The sequence below is a fragment of the Sinocyclocheilus anshuiensis genome, unplaced genomic scaffold (genome assembly GCF_001515605.1).
Source record: "Sinocyclocheilus anshuiensis isolate Anshui unplaced genomic scaffold, SAMN03320099.WGS_v1.1 scaffold4150, whole genome shotgun sequence".
Lineage (NCBI taxonomy): Eukaryota > Metazoa > Chordata > Actinopteri > Cypriniformes > Cyprinidae > Sinocyclocheilus > Sinocyclocheilus anshuiensis.
In genome coordinates, this window is record NW_015536862.1 from 23330 (window position 1) to 39852 (window position 16523).

The 16523-nt window shown below is 40.9% G+C and overlaps 1 protein-coding gene across 1 annotated transcript in view; it reads left to right on the forward strand.

Moving 5' to 3' along the window:
• Positions 1–6260, forward strand: part of LOC107657054 (cadherin-12-like) — a 26303-nt gene extending 20043 nt beyond the window's left edge. Inside the window, exons 9-11 of the mRNA XM_016445064.1 lie at positions 2065–2074; positions 2185–2522; positions 5597–6260. Coding sequence (XP_016300550.1) covers positions 2065–2074; positions 2185–2522; positions 5597–6090 — 842 coding nt within the window. The 3' untranslated portion in view covers positions 6091–6260. The remainder of the gene's footprint in view (positions 1–2064; positions 2075–2184; positions 2523–5596) is intronic.
• The last annotated feature ends 10263 nt before the right edge of the window (positions 6261–16523 follow it).

A 16523-nucleotide genomic window follows, 5' to 3' on the forward strand; every position in this document is an offset into this window, starting at 1 on the left:
TATGATCCTATAAACTATTCAATAGTTATTCAAAATACATACACAATAAATGATTAAGACCTGATAGTCTGATGTGTGTGTTACATACATGATATGGAGTTATGCATTGAAATGATTAGTTGCTCAAGTCCTTTTAGTGTCATTTAGATGCATATTTACATGGAAATGCAGTTTCTGTGCCATTCTCTGAACATAAGGACATGTTCTGTGAAGACCAGAGGTTAAGAGGTCTCTCATAAGGAATTTCAGTCTGTTCTCTGTGGTCGAGGTGGGGGAAGTCAATTCCAAAGAGCTCGTGATTGTAGTTACTATCACGTGATGGTCATGCGGTCATCTCTTTGACCATTTAATCTTGATTACTTGCCCTAAAATTGACAATCTCCTTGGAATTGTCAATAAGTGTTCTTTTGTTTAAATGCTGTGAGCTACTCAAAGCTGCTAGTTGGTTCAGGCTTGTGGGGCCAAGATCTGATTTACGAACATCCTGTGTCTTGGGTCTCTGTGGAATTTGGCTCCTCATGTTTCAACCATGTTTTGACCAAATCTTAGATTGTCTGATTCGGTCTGATACCCTACACATGTGAAGACTGGAGAAATGACTGCTAAAAATTAATCTTTGCCATTACAGGAAAAAAAAAGAAACATTCAAATATAAAAAAAAGTTATTTAAAATTTTAATATTTCACAATATTAATGTTTGGCAGTATTTTTGGTCAAATAAATGCAGCCTTGGATACTCTAAAATACCTTTAAAAAATCTAATTTTACTGACCCCACTGACTGTCAATCAGATTGCTTTATTGCATGGAGAGGGCAGTCATTGCTGAGATCTCTTTTATCCTGATTTGTTTGCCATGATTCTCTGATTTGTGGATATTTTTATTCAGCATAATGGTTAGTATAGTTTGTTATCTGGAACTTACGTGTATGTATATATACATATAAATAAATACACACACACACACACACATAGATGCCTCATTAGCAGCAATGTTTATGGGCCGCTATATGTAAGCCTTCTGTCATACTGGAACGGTCAAAGACTCAAGAGCAAGTTGACTGTGCATCTGCAACTTGGAAAAGTCATTGATTGTGAGTGATGACACATTGACTGTTCCAAGATGGCGGATGCATTGAAGTGTCTGGAATGGTTGAATGTGGCATCTATGTATATATGCTCCAACACCTGAAATGGGTGTGTTAGACAAAGGAGACATTAAAGGATTAGTTCACTTCCAGAATAAAAAATTCCTGATAATTTACTCACCCCCATATCATCCAAGATGTTCATGTCTTTCTTTCTTCAGTCGCAAAGAAATTAAATGACCTTTACAAAATAAAAAAATAAAAAAACGATGTTGGACGATTTTGAAGATGGAGGAGAAAATGAGATAAGGTTTTTCGCCCTACCCTATCTTTTTGAACCAGAGTACTCAAACGAAGTAACTGTGACCTTTCCAACGTGATTACGTCATGCGTGAATTTGTGGACGTGCATCGCAGAGCTAGTGCAAGACGTGCATTTGTGGTTAAAAAGTATATACATTTTTATTTTTATTAGAAAATGACCGATCATTTTGCTGGATAAGACCCTTATTCCTCGGCTGGGATCGTGTAGAGCCCTTTGAAATCGCAGTCCAGGGGCACCTAGATCGGACCAAAGGGGCATTTTAGTGTCAGCGATTAAAGGGACAGGAGCTCGATTCCCCCCACCCCCTGCATGCCACTGCTTGCAGAACACACTGGGAATGTTTGAGCCTAAAACTTTATCTACAAGGCCACACTACCACCTAAGCAATATATTAAATCTGTAGTTAACACGGCAAATTATAGTTGGAAGAAATATACCTATTGAGATTAAAACACTCCTCAACAGCCTGAAGAGTTGTGCATCCTAGTTTTGTTTGGACTCCAGCTGTGTCAGAGGTTCTTCTCAGAAAGGTACATCATGCTTTTCCCAGGAGTACCTCATGTTAGCTTGTTATCCCCTTAACCAGAACCACTTTTTTTCTGTACTTATTTCCACCTCAAAGGGATCCATTTTTCTTCTTAATTCTGGAATCAGGCCAGTCTCTGTACTGCATAAGTGGCTCGTGAATTCATAATATTCTGTCATGGAGGAATGTTGGAATGGCAGGTTATGATCCCTGAGAGCATGACTGTCATTATCACTGATTATATCCAGATTTGCATGCATTAAGTACAATTATTTATGGCCTACACTAAATCTGCATTATAGACAGTTTGATGGTCTCATGGGTTCGATTTCAGACAACACAGCTGGAGTGGTGACCAGGAGAGGGGGGTTTCAGAGACTGGAGCAGAGCATGTACCTGGTGCCGGTCATTGTGGAGGACGGCGGGTACCCAATCCGAAGCAGCACGGGGACGGTGTCGGTGCGGGTGTGTACCTGCGACACAGATGGCTCCCTCCTTTCCTGCAATGCGGAAGCCGTCTTCTTTCCCATGGGACTCAGCACTGGAGCTCTAATGGGCATAATGCTGTGCATTGTCATTCTGCTGGGTGAGTTAGACATGTTTGTGTCCAAAAGAACACTGGAAAGACAAAGAAATATGCATTTGATTAATTTAATGTGATAAATAGAGAAGATACAAGAAAACTTAGGGGTTATGTTTGTGTAGTCATGTTTGTGTATGTTGTTTATTTATTATTTGATTTGGACTAGGCTCTGATAGCAGGACACTAACAGTACCGACAATTGTGCAAACCAAAACAAAAGTAAATAACATAAGTATATATGGGTATTTCTTTAACTTTTGGGACTTTTACGTCCCAGAAGTTTATTTTTACTAAAACTAACAGATTATTTCACAAAGAACTTGTAGCGAATCAGCTCATAAGGGAAATATGAATAATTAATCATAACTAGTTATAATTAATTATAAATATTTAGATTAAATGAAAAATTGTGTTTTTGATTGGTCCAGACGCTACAAACTTTACAAATGCCTTTATACAGAATTTACATTACTGTTCAAATTACATTACTGTTTTCAGCAGCCATTACGCCAGTCTTCAGTGTCATGTGATCCTTCAGAAATCATTCTAATATACTGATTTGATTCTCAAAAATATATATTTCCCTTTCATGGGAACTTCGAACTGCGTCCTCTAGGGGTCGCTATGGGGAACGCCTCGTCTGGTCGTATTCCCTTAAAGGAATCTATTCCTGATTCCAAGCCTTGAGCTCTACCCCGGGCCCAGGAGTCTGGCCCTAACAGGTAAGTATTTTGGGGTATGTAGCCTAGGCCTTTGGCCGTAGGGAATAACGTCACAGACAGCCGTCTAACGTCCCAGGGGAAACTCCCATAGCAATATGGTAGAGTTGGTACTTAGTGCTCATCATGGTTCTGGCATGCGCTCCCCTCAGCATGGTGGCGTGGGTATACCGTTCCCCATAGTGACCCCTAGAGGACGCAGTTCGAAATTCCCATGAAAGGGAACGTCTCAGGTTACTTATGTAACCATGGTTCCCTGAGTAGGGAACGAGACACTGTGTCCTCTAGGTTTCTTGCCATGCTGCGGATGCAAGCTTCAGACGAAGAAGTGAATGATGTGTGCTCCCGGCACCTATTTATACTATAGTTGCACCGGTAGTGACGTCATGGCTGTCGCCGGCCAACGAGTTGGTGTTTTTTCAATGTATGCTTCAGACACGGGTCACGACGAGGCGTTCCCCATAGCGACCCTTAGAGGACGCAGTGTCTCGTTCCCTACTCAGGGAACCATAAGTAACCTGAGACGATTTTTGTTATTATCAATGTTGAAAACAGTTGTTATGCTTAATATTTTTGTGATAACAGTAGCATGTGATGCATTTTTAGGATTCTTTGATCAATTTTAAACTTTCTGAAGAACAGCATTTATTTGACTTAGAAGTCCATTGACACATTATAAATGTTTTAACTGAAACTTGTGATCAATTTAATGCATTTTTGCATTACTGACCCCAAACTTGAAGATTAGTGTAGATTGTATAGGTTACTCTTGTCCCAGACTTTCAATATATTTTTTTTTAAATCATACAAATATTATACAAATATGAATTACATGTTTAGATAATGTAAATACAAAGTGAAAATCATAAACCATTTTTATAATTATTGTGTGAAAATGATTTATTTTACCTGGAGAAGAATCATGGCACCTATACAAATATTTGTATTGTACTTTAATTAAGCTATAATTTTTTCATTATGCAAAACATGAAAATATAATTTTAATTGTGTATATTTAGGATACATTGAATGCTAGATATGAAATTAGCCGTAGCAAAATAAAAGTATTTTTAAACCCTTTTGGGGAAATAATGACATTTTCATCACAGAAGAAAATTACAAAAAAAAATGTTTTCTGTGATGCATGTAAATGTACTCCTGGACATTGTTAGTAGACAAATTAAATAAAGTAGTAAGGCTATGAAAAGATATGCAAAATGTTTATAAAAGCCAAAGTGCCTATTGTAACAGAAACACCCATATAATATAAAGTATACATAAAGTATCGAATGTGGAATCATATTTATAATAAGAACAATTAAAAAAAACAAGCTTCTGTATGCCAAAAAAAAAAAGAGCGAGAGATTAATGGGGCAAGAGTACTGAGGAACTCCTGAGGTAGAATTGCAATAAAAGCTCTCTATTGCAATAAGTACTAGGTAAGTGAATTCTGCAGCAGACAGTGACAGTGCAGTGAAGTGATGTGCTTTGACTTGATATTTTCATTTGCCAGCATTGCAGAAAAGACAGATTCCTTTATATGGCAACCACTTGGGGGAGCTGATGCAGAAATAATGATTCGAATGTGATAATACATATTATATTCTAAACGACTAGAAAATAACAAAATGAGAAAACCTTCCCCTAATAACACATGCAGGTTGATTAAGCCAAATTTCCCCCTCTGCTTCTTCAGAAAGCTTCTAATCTGTAATTCTCGCAGCAGCGCCTGTGCCTCCCTGTCTTTTTCTTTCTCGTGTCTTTCTTTGAGTGGAGTGGGGCAAGCGAGCGCTGTCTGCCTCTGAGGAGGGAACTACCTCTACCTCCCCTCCTCTCACACAACTGAGGCAGTTCGATGGTGACAGACAGCATGTCAAAACTGCATTATGGCTACCCTCGGGCTGCCATTCTATTTAGTCCCATTTTGAAAACCCACGTCAGAACAAAAAATAAATCAGCTAATGGCTCCAGAACATGTGACAACCCCTTTTTTTCACTAGTTTGTTGTCACTTAAAGGTCCTGTACTGTAAACAGTACAAAACACTGTTCATCGCTGGTGGAGTTTATGTTTGTGAAGTGTTATATATAGTATATTTATAATCAAAATCAGTCAGTAGGTTAGTTGTGTATAGGTTTTTACTGCTTTACTGTATAGGTTTTTACTGTTTTACTTCATTGTTGTATGCCTGTATTTATGTAACACCGTGGTCCTGTGAGGCACGACATTTCGTTCCACTGTATGTCCCCACATGCAGCAGAATGACAATAAAGCTCAACTTGAACTTGAACTTGAACTTGTATGGATGTCAACGTGTATTACGCCACGAAACAAATTATGCGCCTCTGGTGTTTTGCAGTGATGGTGGTGCTCTATATGGGCCTGAGAAAACACAAGAAGAAGGACACTCTGATGTCGTCTAAAGAGGACATCCGGGACAATGTGATCCACTATGACGATGAGGGAGGTGGGGAAGAGGACACCCAGGCCTTTGACATAGGTACGTTACGCAACCCCAAAGGCATCAAAGAGACGGCACAGCTGCAAAAAATAAGATCAGTGGATGAGCCCAATCGGGCTAGTGCGTGTATGTCCAACGAGGGCAGCGAGGACATCCAAGCCTACATCCATCACTGTCTTCTGGAGAACTCAACATCTCCATATGACTCTCTGGTCACGTATGCATATGAGGGAGAGGGATCGGTGGCCGAGTCTCTCAGTTCCATTGAGTCCTGGGTGCTTGAACCCAAGGAGGATTACAGAAATCTCTGTGACTGGGGTCCTCGTTTCAAAACACTGGCTGGAATATTTAAAGAGCATGAATGTAAGGACATGGAAAAGACAGAACATTAAGCACACGCTGAGGTGCTAAATGACAGACTGGACTAAGAGCATTTTCAGGCACTCTGTGAAAAACACAAAGTTTATTTATTTCAGGCATGGCACTTAAAGGAATAGTTCAATCTAAAATGAAAATTGTCATGTTGTTCCAAACCTGTATGACTTACATTCTTCTGTGTAAAGGTCCGGTGTAATTAGTGAAATTTTGCTGAAATTTCATGTCAAAAAAAGGTCCATTGTCTGTTTGTCATTATTGTAGAAATATATGAAGCATAGTTCAAACAGAAGACCCTTTCAAACCAAACAGCTTTGTGCTGGTTAATGTGAAAATCTGCATTGTGAAATCTGTGTGGTGAAAGCTTTTGCCCTTACGTGATCTCATGAATTTTTATTGAAATTACTAGATTTTGCCTGTGAACATTTGCTGAACAATTATAAATATGACTGCAACTTAACACAATAGAAGAACATTTAAAAAAATGTCTGAGTGTTTTTTGTCCATACAGTCTATACAATGAAAGTCAGTGGGGATGAAATACTGTTTTGGACCCTTTTGACTTTGATATGGACAAAGAGGTTGAAACTTCACTGAACAACAGTAAAAGTCAACACACCTTAACAAAATACAAGACATTTTAAAAATGTCTAAGAGTTTTTTTGTCTATATACACTAGTCTACACAATAAAAGTCAAAGGGGATGACATATTGTTTTGGACCCCACTGACTTTGATTAAATGGCAAAAACAGTTGAAAGTCATTGACAACACAGTAAATGTGACCACACCTTAACACAAAAGTGAGTGTTTTTGTCTATACAATGAAAGTGATTGACAGAATCCAGAAAAAATTCAATCATACAAGTTTGGAATGTTTTAGAGTGCATAAATGTTGACAGAATTTTCATTTTGGGGTGAACTATTTTTTTTTTATTAAGTTGCCGTCTGTGGCTAGGGAAAGACACTGATAAGGCTGGCTATGTGCCTTTCCTATACCTCATGCATATTTTACACTCTACTGTTCACTATTTAGAAAGAAACTTGGAACTGTAATTTTTCCAACTGCATTTTAACATCTGTTTTATATACTTCTACAAATCAATCAACCAAAAAAAAACTCTGATATAAAAAGTGCCTCATGAACTGCTTTATGTGTCTTTCAACTGTTGACATTGTTATGTGCAATGATCCAAGCAAGAGAAGTCTATAACCTTGGTGCAAAAGGACCAAGATGAGGAAAAAATAGAATAAAAATCACATCCAAAACATTTTTGCCCTGCTAGCAATCCTTCCAAACATATTTACTAGCACTTAGCAGAAATTCTGTCAGGCCAGTGCCCGGAATGTCACAGTCGGTACTTTTCACTGATGCCCCATGAACACATCTGTTTGGATCGCCCTCACTGACTGCCCCAGACTGTGCTGCTTGCTTCCATGGTGATCGAGCCCCTCCAATCCTACTCACTGTCCTCCGGGTCTCTGCCACTAGTTTGATAGCCACAGGCTCTTTGCGCCTGTTGTCTTCCTGTCTAAGTGTTATGGTGCCACTCTGACATCACCATACAGCGATTCATCAGAGCTGTGGCTTTGCACTAGGGCAGCCGATTCTAGTGATTCTGTATTGGCCAGCCAAGTCATTACAGTGTTCATTTTGACCCATGTTTTCTATCAGTCTCCCTGAGAGTGAAGCTAATGAGACCTCTTTGTCAGTTATCAAAAGAGAATTTGAAAGAATATCTTATCCATTATTGATTATATTGTATAAACTTAAATGGAGACTTTCAACATTAAAGTTGTTTGTGATAAATGCTCTTTGCTTTTTCCCTCCCTAGGTTCACATTTTATTATGAGTTAGGCCTATTACACACTGCAAGCCTAAAAAAAAAAAAACTTTGCTACGTGTACCGCGTTAGACTAACCGGGACTTGTCATAACACTTACATATTGTTATTTTGTTGGTTTAATTGCTTCTATTGCCCCCATTTGTAAGTCGCTTTGGATAAAAGCATCTGCTACATGATTAAATGTAAGCATATTTTATGCAATTTATGGATTTATATGAGTTTTATTTAATGTTTTTATTAATATAATAAACATTGGTTACACTTTATTTCGATAGTCCGCTTTAGACATTCTACTAACTGTAAGTAACTTTGCAACTACATGTCAACTAACTCCTATAGAAAATTTGTAGATTGTTAGGTTAGGGTTAGTAGAATAAGTTGCCGTACTTGCAAAGTTACTTATAGCCAGTAGAACGTCTGTTGAGCAACCATCAAAATAAAGTGTTATCAGATATTAAGTAGACAGTCTACTAATACTCTAGTGACTGCTAGTTGACATGTTGTTGCAAAGTTACTTATAGTTAGTAGAGGTGGACTATCAAAATAAAGTGTTATCTAAACAGTAATTGTCTTTTGCACTACTGTTAAAAAGTTGGGGTTGGACTTTTTTTTTTTTTTTTTAAATACATCTCTTATGCTCACCAAGGCTGCATTTATTTGAAAATATAGTAAAAATGCAGTAATAATGTGAAATAATATTACAATTTAAAGTAGCTGGTTTCCATTTTAATATATTTTAAAATGTAATTATGAATTTTCACCAGTCATTACTCCACTGTCAAATGATACTTCAGAAATCATTTATTTTAATATGCCAATTTGATGCTTAAAAAATATTTCTTACTATTATCAATGTTAAAAAACCAAACAAGCTGCTTAATAGAAGCTGATTAATAGAAAGAGCAAAATAACTGCATTTATTTTAAATATAATTTTTTTTGTAACATTATAAACCTGTCAGTTTTGGTCAATTGAATGTTTCCTTGCTGAATTCAAATATAAATTTATTTCATAAAAAATATTTCCAACCTCAAACTTTGGAATGGTAGTGTATGTAAATTAAAATATCATTAATTACAATTTGTATTTCTATATTATAAATAATAATTCAGCTGATAAAATAATTAGTGTAAGTGAACTATCGAAAACGTTCCAGTTACTTACGTAACCTCAGTTCCCTGAGCGTTGCATTAACACGCTATGGGGAAACTCCAGTTTACACTTACAGTATATTGAAGCCAGATTTGATCACGTTCGTGTAGCTGCACAAACAAATGGCGCTTCAACACATCAAATGGGTTGGAGCCGACTGCTATATAAGTTGGCTCTGAGTGTTATTTCATCAGAAACTTTCGATTGAAGCCATATAGCACGGCAGCCTATCTCAGGGAACCGAGGTTATGTAAGTAACCAGAGCATTACCTTTCGAACAGTCTCTCCCGTTGCGTTAACAAGCTATGGGGAATGTATCCAATCATGCCATGCTTTAAGCAAGTGCAGAACAAAGCCGCTCTGCGAGACCAGCCCCAGAGCGCCCATACTGAGGGCTCCTGTAAGCATTGGCTAATAATGAGACCCAAGTGGCTACGCTGAGGACCTTTCCCACTTACAAAGGGGCTAAATGTTAAAATGCAGTTGGAAAAATTACAGTTCCAAGACTCCACAGCTTTGGCTGGGGATGCCAAATCATGCCCCTCGCTTGCGAGAAGAGGTCCTTCATCTATGGTATCGGCCAGGGGGCTGCCGATAACAGATGAATCAACTCGGGGAACCACGTCTGATTCCTCCAGAGTGGGGCCACCAGGAGGGCTGAACATCTGACTTCCCTGACCCATCTGATGACCTGAGAAAGCAGGGCAACTGGGGGAAATGCCTACAGGTGAGCGCTGGGCCAGGTCATCTCTCTGCTTCAAAAAATAAATTGGGCAATGAAAGTTGTCTTCTGAGGCGAAGAGGACCACCTTTGCCCTTCCGAAGACAGACCAGATCGTTTGAACCATTTGAGGATGTAGTCTCCACTCTCCTGGAGCTTTATATTGCCGCTGGACAGCATGTCTGCTCCCTGGTTCAGTCTGCCCGGCACATAAACTGCTCTCATCAAGAGGAGTTTGCCCTGTGCCCATAAAATGAGGTGTTGAGCCAACCTGTAGAGGGAACGTGACCTGAGACCACCTTGGTGATTTATAAAGGCTACCACCGTAATGTGGTCACGACAGATGCCTCCAACTTGGGTTGGGGAGCTCTGTAAGAGGGCAGACCAGTGTTCGGCTCCTAGTCAAACCTGGAGCAATGCTTACACATCAACTGCCTCGAGATGATGGCAGTTTTTCTAGCCCTAAAAACCTTCCTGTCGGCCTTAAAGGGGCACCACGTCCCGGTCCATTCAGAAAACCTTCCTTCTTTAGGTCAATCCCAATGGGACACCTGATTGAAACAGGTGAGGAGATTTCCAAGAGGTCACAGCTCTGATACAGTGGTGGGTTACCCTGAGATGAAAACATCCCAGGCGCCAAGTGTGGGATGAGACATGGGCTTTGAGCCAATACTGGAAGGGCCACATGTGAAGCAGGCCCAGAGGTATCACAGAGAAAGCAGATGACACAAGGCCGAGCATCCTCTGGAAAGCCCTGAGGGCATGTGAAGTCCCCAGTTTGAATGACACCACTAGCCACTGAACTATCAGGGAGTGTTCCGGCGTAATCCATGCCCACATCTGGGCATAATTGATAATTGTCCCCAGAAAGACTACACGCTGGCTGGGAGACAAAGAGCTCTTGGCTGCCACTCCAGGTGGCTGAGCAGCAGTGACCAGTGAGCGATGAGTTCCTATTCTGATCTGGCTAAAACCAGCCAATTGTTGAGGTAATTCAAGATGCAGATTTCCATCTGTCTCAGAGGGGAGAGACCTGTGTCCATGCACTTCCCTGATCTCGGTTAGATTCAGTCAAAGGTGGCACTCCAGCACCACCAAGTTGGTCATGGCCTTGTCTATCGCCTACGCAGTGGCCTTAGTAGCACGCAGAGCCAAGTCAGTTGCTGTGCGCTCGTCCATTATGTGGAGAAGCTTGGCCTGGAACACTTGGAGCACTGCCATCATGTGAAGCGCTGAGCCAGCCTGGCCAGCCGCTGAATAAGCCCTGTTAACTAGGGCTGAGGTAGTCCTGCAGGAATTTAATGGCTGCGCTGGATGGGCTTTTAACCCCAGGGCCGATGGAGGGCACAGATGAGCTTTGATCGCTTCTTCCAGAGGGGGGAGCTTGCTATAATCTCATTCTTCAGCGCCGTCAACAATGGTGAGAGCAGCAGAAGTGGTGACAATTAGGGGGCGCGTCATGTCCTGGTGAGTTCCTCGTGAACTGCCGGAAGGTACGGGGCAGCCCGCTCGCAGGAGGATTATTGACGGTGCCCTTTCAGGAACCACTCGTCAAGGAGGCCGTAGGCAGGCTCTTCCGGAGCCTACCAAGCCAGGTCGAGATCCTCCACAGCTCACTGTCCATGTGGGGCCGTGTTGTCTGCGTCGGAGGAAGGGTGTCGGGGTCTTCGCCAGAACATGCCCATTCTTCCGCATCTGAAGCCGTCAACAACATAGAGTCATCTACGACAGCTTCCTCCTCAGATCCACCGAATGAAATCAAGCCGCTCACAGCTGAGGAGGGGCACTGATCATCATGTGTGAAGAACACGGTCGAATGACGTTGAGGGAGAGTGCAGCACGCGGAACCTAAGCCAGTGTGATTTCATTTGAGCCCGGTGTTTGAGCCCCATTGTTTCTTCCTCCTAAGGAAGGGGAGGAGGTCCGAGGAGGACCGCCTTCATGGAAGAATGCGATCCGTGAGTGGAGAAGGGAGAGACTCAGTTCTCGCAGTGAGAACATTCCACCTCGAAGAGTGCATCCTCTGCGTGGGTGCTGCCCAGACAGGAGACCGCACTCACCGTTCCCATCTGCATCGTGGGGTTCCCTGTCGCGACATTTGCAATAATGTTGCAGTGGAAATTTGCTCAGAAAATATGCTCTTTTAAATGCTGGATGAGCTTCTTCCGCTGCCGGTGGCTTCTTCTCATGGCAGTGAGCAGGAGGCTGAGCTTCTTTCTTTTCCTCTCTTTGGCTTCTTGCTTGAAGAGTCAGCAGGGAGATGCTATTTGTTGATGGAGGATATTATGACGAAATGGCACTCAGAGCCGACTTATCAAAGTAAACAGGACTTTCCCCATATAGTGTTAATGCTACGGGAGAGACCGTTCGAAAGGAAACTATTACAAACATGATTTTCATGAAATCTAATTTACAATTTACAACAATGCAACATCAGTACTCAGTCAGATTTAAATAAGGACTGCCTTTTAATGTGTGCTTAAATCAGGTTAAATCAAGTCCAACAGACATATTTTACACACATAAGCAAGTATTTTGCTTTATAATTTCAGGTTTTGTGTTGATAAACATGTTTAAAACTCATTTTCTCTGTTCAACGTGCTACATATAGCAAAAATAGGCTCAGTGCTGAAACTCTAACTGTGCTTTTTAAGTAGGCAGTGTGAATGTCGTAACCTGTTAATATGGGTGCTGAAATACATGTGTTGCTTACATGTGTGGTGTGAAACAGGTTTACAAACTATTTTTGTCTTACTCATTGTCAATTTTAACCTTCACAAATGCTGGACTCACCAATATAAGTTAATAGAAGAAATACATGGCCTCATTTATAACCTGCATGAAGAGACAAAACAAGGAAATTACTTTTTTCTTCAGGCTACATCTGAATTTTTCTTCTTGTCGTCCATAATCAAGTGTTTGATCTCAGAAGACGCATCTTTTATAAAAAACATTTCCACTTTTCAATTCCTTCCCTTTTCATCATCAGAGACTATTTTTGTGCTCTCACAATCCAAAGAGGACATCTTACTCTTCAAAGTATTGAGAAAGATGACGTACCTTCAGTTTTAAAACATGATAATGCACATAGAAATGTCAAGTAGATTCTAAATGTCAAGTTCTAAGTCATGTTGTAATGAGCCAGATAACACTGAACTTTAATTGTGCTGTAAAGTCACGCCCTTAATACAATAAAACAAGGATGATTTAAACTTTTGACAGGTCTTGCTCCAGAAAGGTTATGAGTAATTGTCTCTTATCAACATCTTGTTGAATTGTCTTTCTGGTAAGGTATTGATTATTGCACTTTTTGATATTGCGGAAATTATTTGTTTTATTTACTGAAAAACAAACACGGTTTAAAATTGTATTGTTTTACTTTATTTTATTTTTGTGCAGTAAACACAAGCTTGCAGAAAGTTTATTGCCCTATGAGTGTCTTTTGAGCATCAACAGTAGCAGCAGAGCAGTGTAAAAAAAAAAAAAGCGGTGCTGAATTTCCAACCAGACACTTGACAGTGTCCTTGCCTTGCCTGCCAAATGATTTATCCTTCATAAAACTCATAGATGCAGTCACCTTAGACTTCAAAGAGTTGCACTTTTCTTTTTTTTTTTACTATATGCAGTCGGGGACCATTGTAGAGACTCAAAAAGAAATCCCTTCTGTTCAATTTAATATCACACCAAAACCACATCAAACATGTAAACTCCAGCTGAGTCAGGCGCTACTTCAAAAAAGAATGCACAATCAAGTGCAACAGCATGTCTGTTCTAAGATGAAATGCTTTCTGCAGGAGAAGCGCAGGCTGTGTGCAGTCTGAAAAGGTCTTTGCTGATTGCTGACCTAGACCAGAATACTGGAAAAGACTTTCCACGCCTTTCTAATTAGAGGAATCGTTTCACACAGGTTACCCTGCAATGTCAACCCATGAATCGCTTTCAAAATTAATAATTAAGAAATGTTCAAAACACATCTGTTTTACTGGGGTTAATAACTTATTTTTTTAAGTATAGGTTTTCAAAATTATGAGGTATAAACTTGCAGTTCTGGGGAAAAAAGTCAGAATTGTGAGAAAAAAAAACACCAATTACCTTTTTAATTTTTTATTCCATGATGGGAAAAAAAAAGTCAAATGTAAAAAAAAAAAAAAAAAAAGGAATGTAATCTCAGTTTATATCTCTCAATTTGTACATTTTTGATTCAGAATTGCAAGAAGATCTATCTATCTATTCCATGTTCCTTGTTATTTTAAACTGAAGAAATCAAAACATGCTCAGAGATGTGATAAAGATCTTATGAGATTATTATTTTCAGTGAACCTGTTGAATCACTTCACAAATCGTACTGATTAATTTACGAATTGGATTGATCCAAGCAGGGCCATGCACAGGGGGGTGGCTAGAGCCACTGCCCCTCTGCCCTCATCGGCTGAGGTGCCCCTCTCACCAAACCCACCCCCGCTATCACCCCAGCTCAAAGCGCTCTGTTCTGCTAAAGATCCATTGATTCCTTGAATCCGCTCCATGTTTCCCGCCCGCTCCACATCATCACTAACAATCTGTGTGCCACGTAGACTAAAAAAAGATGGACGACGCGTCTCCACTTCCTTCCACTATAGAAAAGTGAAGCCAAAGCATCTCAGTATGGCCGCTGCCATCTTGAGTAAATGACGTCATTTGGAGCCAGAGTCTGCGCAATAGAGATTTGTTTGGAGCCAGAGTCTGCGCAGTAGTGTCGTGACGTGTAGCCGTGGTATCAAAATCCCGCCCAAATTCCCGCAGACCCAATCAACCATAACGACACACCCCGTTTTTATAGCATCAAATTACTAGCTAAAATCAAACTTATCACAAAAACGAACAATTGAACATAGCGTGATAACAACTACCTTAAATGACCAAAACCATATTTCAGAAAATTGTATTGGAAGTGCAATTTACTTTTTTTATTTTGACTCAAGTCCCATTCGTTTACATGGAGAGGGTGGGGTTTATGACCTGTACTGCAGCCAGCCACCAGGGGGTGATCAAAGAGCCCGCAGCTTCATTTTTCAGGACGTGTGAGGCACACTCGGTGTGCCCGCTGTGTTCACGAAGGTCGTTGGATTAACAGGTAGATGCATTGCAATCCACATTACTGAGTGGTTGATCCGCTGAATTAGTCATTTGGAAGTTTGTTTTTGTATTTCTGTCGGTAATGATTTGCTCTCGGTCTTCTAAAAGTCCTAACAACTTCTACATAATATCCACGTTCTTAGAATGTCTAATCAAATTATTGTAGGCTACCCGATCAGATCTAATACAACACAAAATGTGCTGTTGTTGGCACACTTTGTAGAAAAAAAACAAACAAACAAACAAAATGCCTTCATAAAAAAGGAGAAAGAGATTGAGAGAGAAAGAGCGAAGGGAAGCGGCTAAAGGCAGTTGAACAATGCAAACATAAATTCAAAGCGCCAGCAAGCCAGCAGGTAAATCATCATATAGAATATTTAGCAGTTTGTCACACTTTAATTCTTGCTATTAAGTATATTTCCCATTATAATAATATAAATATTATTATATATATATTCCCAGCTGACGTTAGGAAGACCCTATCTAGGATTAACCCACGCAAGGCTGCGGGTCCTGACGACATACCTGGCCGTGTATTGAGAGACTGTGCTGCACAGCTGACAGATGTCCTAACAGATATCTTCAACACCTCGCTGAGCCAGGCAGTCGTCCCCACATGTCTCAAATCCACAACAATCATACCGGTACCAAAGAAATCACCTGTGTCCTGTCTAAACGACTACCGTCCCATAGCACTGACTCCAATCATGATGAAGTGCTTTGAGAGGTTAGTCATGCACAACATCAAAACCAGCCTCCCCAACACACTCAATCCGCTCCAGTTTGCATACCGTCCAAACCGCTCTACAGACGATGCAATTTCCTCCACCCTCCACCTGGCTCTTACCCACCTAGAAAATAAAGACTCCTATGTTAGAATGCTGTTCATCGACTTCAGCTCAGCATTCAACACAATAATCCCACAACAGCTCATCAATAAACTAAACCTGCTGGGCCTTAGCAATTCCCTCTGTAATTGGATCCTGGACTTTCTATCTGGAAGACCTCAGTCAGTCCGTGTCGGCCACAACACCTCGAGCACTACCACACTGAGCACAGGTGCCCCACAAGGCTGTGTGCTCAGCCCGCTGCTCTTCACGCTGCTGACCCACGACTGCACTGCCAAGTTCAGCTCCAACCACATCATCAAGTTTGCGGATGACACAACGGTGGTAGGTCTCATCAGCAACAGTGATGAAACGCACTACAGAGAGGAAGTGGCAAAGCTGGCTGAATGGTGTGGCACTAACAACCTGTCCCTCAATGTGAGTAAGACAAAGGAGGTTGTGATGGACTTCAGGAGAAACTCCGTTGACCACCCCCCACTGACCATCGACAGCTCGACTGTGGAGAGAGTCAGCAGCACTAAATTCCTGGGGGTGCACATCACAGAGGATCTCACCTGGACCACCAACACCATGTCACTCTCCAAGAAGGCACAACAGCGCCTACACTTTCTCCGCCGGCTGAAAAGAGCAAGTCTCCCTCCACCCATCCTCACCACATTCTACAGGGGAACCGTTGAGAGTGTGCTGACCAGCTGTATCACTGTCTGGTACGGGAACTGCAGTGCTGCTGACCACAAGACTCTACAGCGGACAGTGAACACAGCTCCA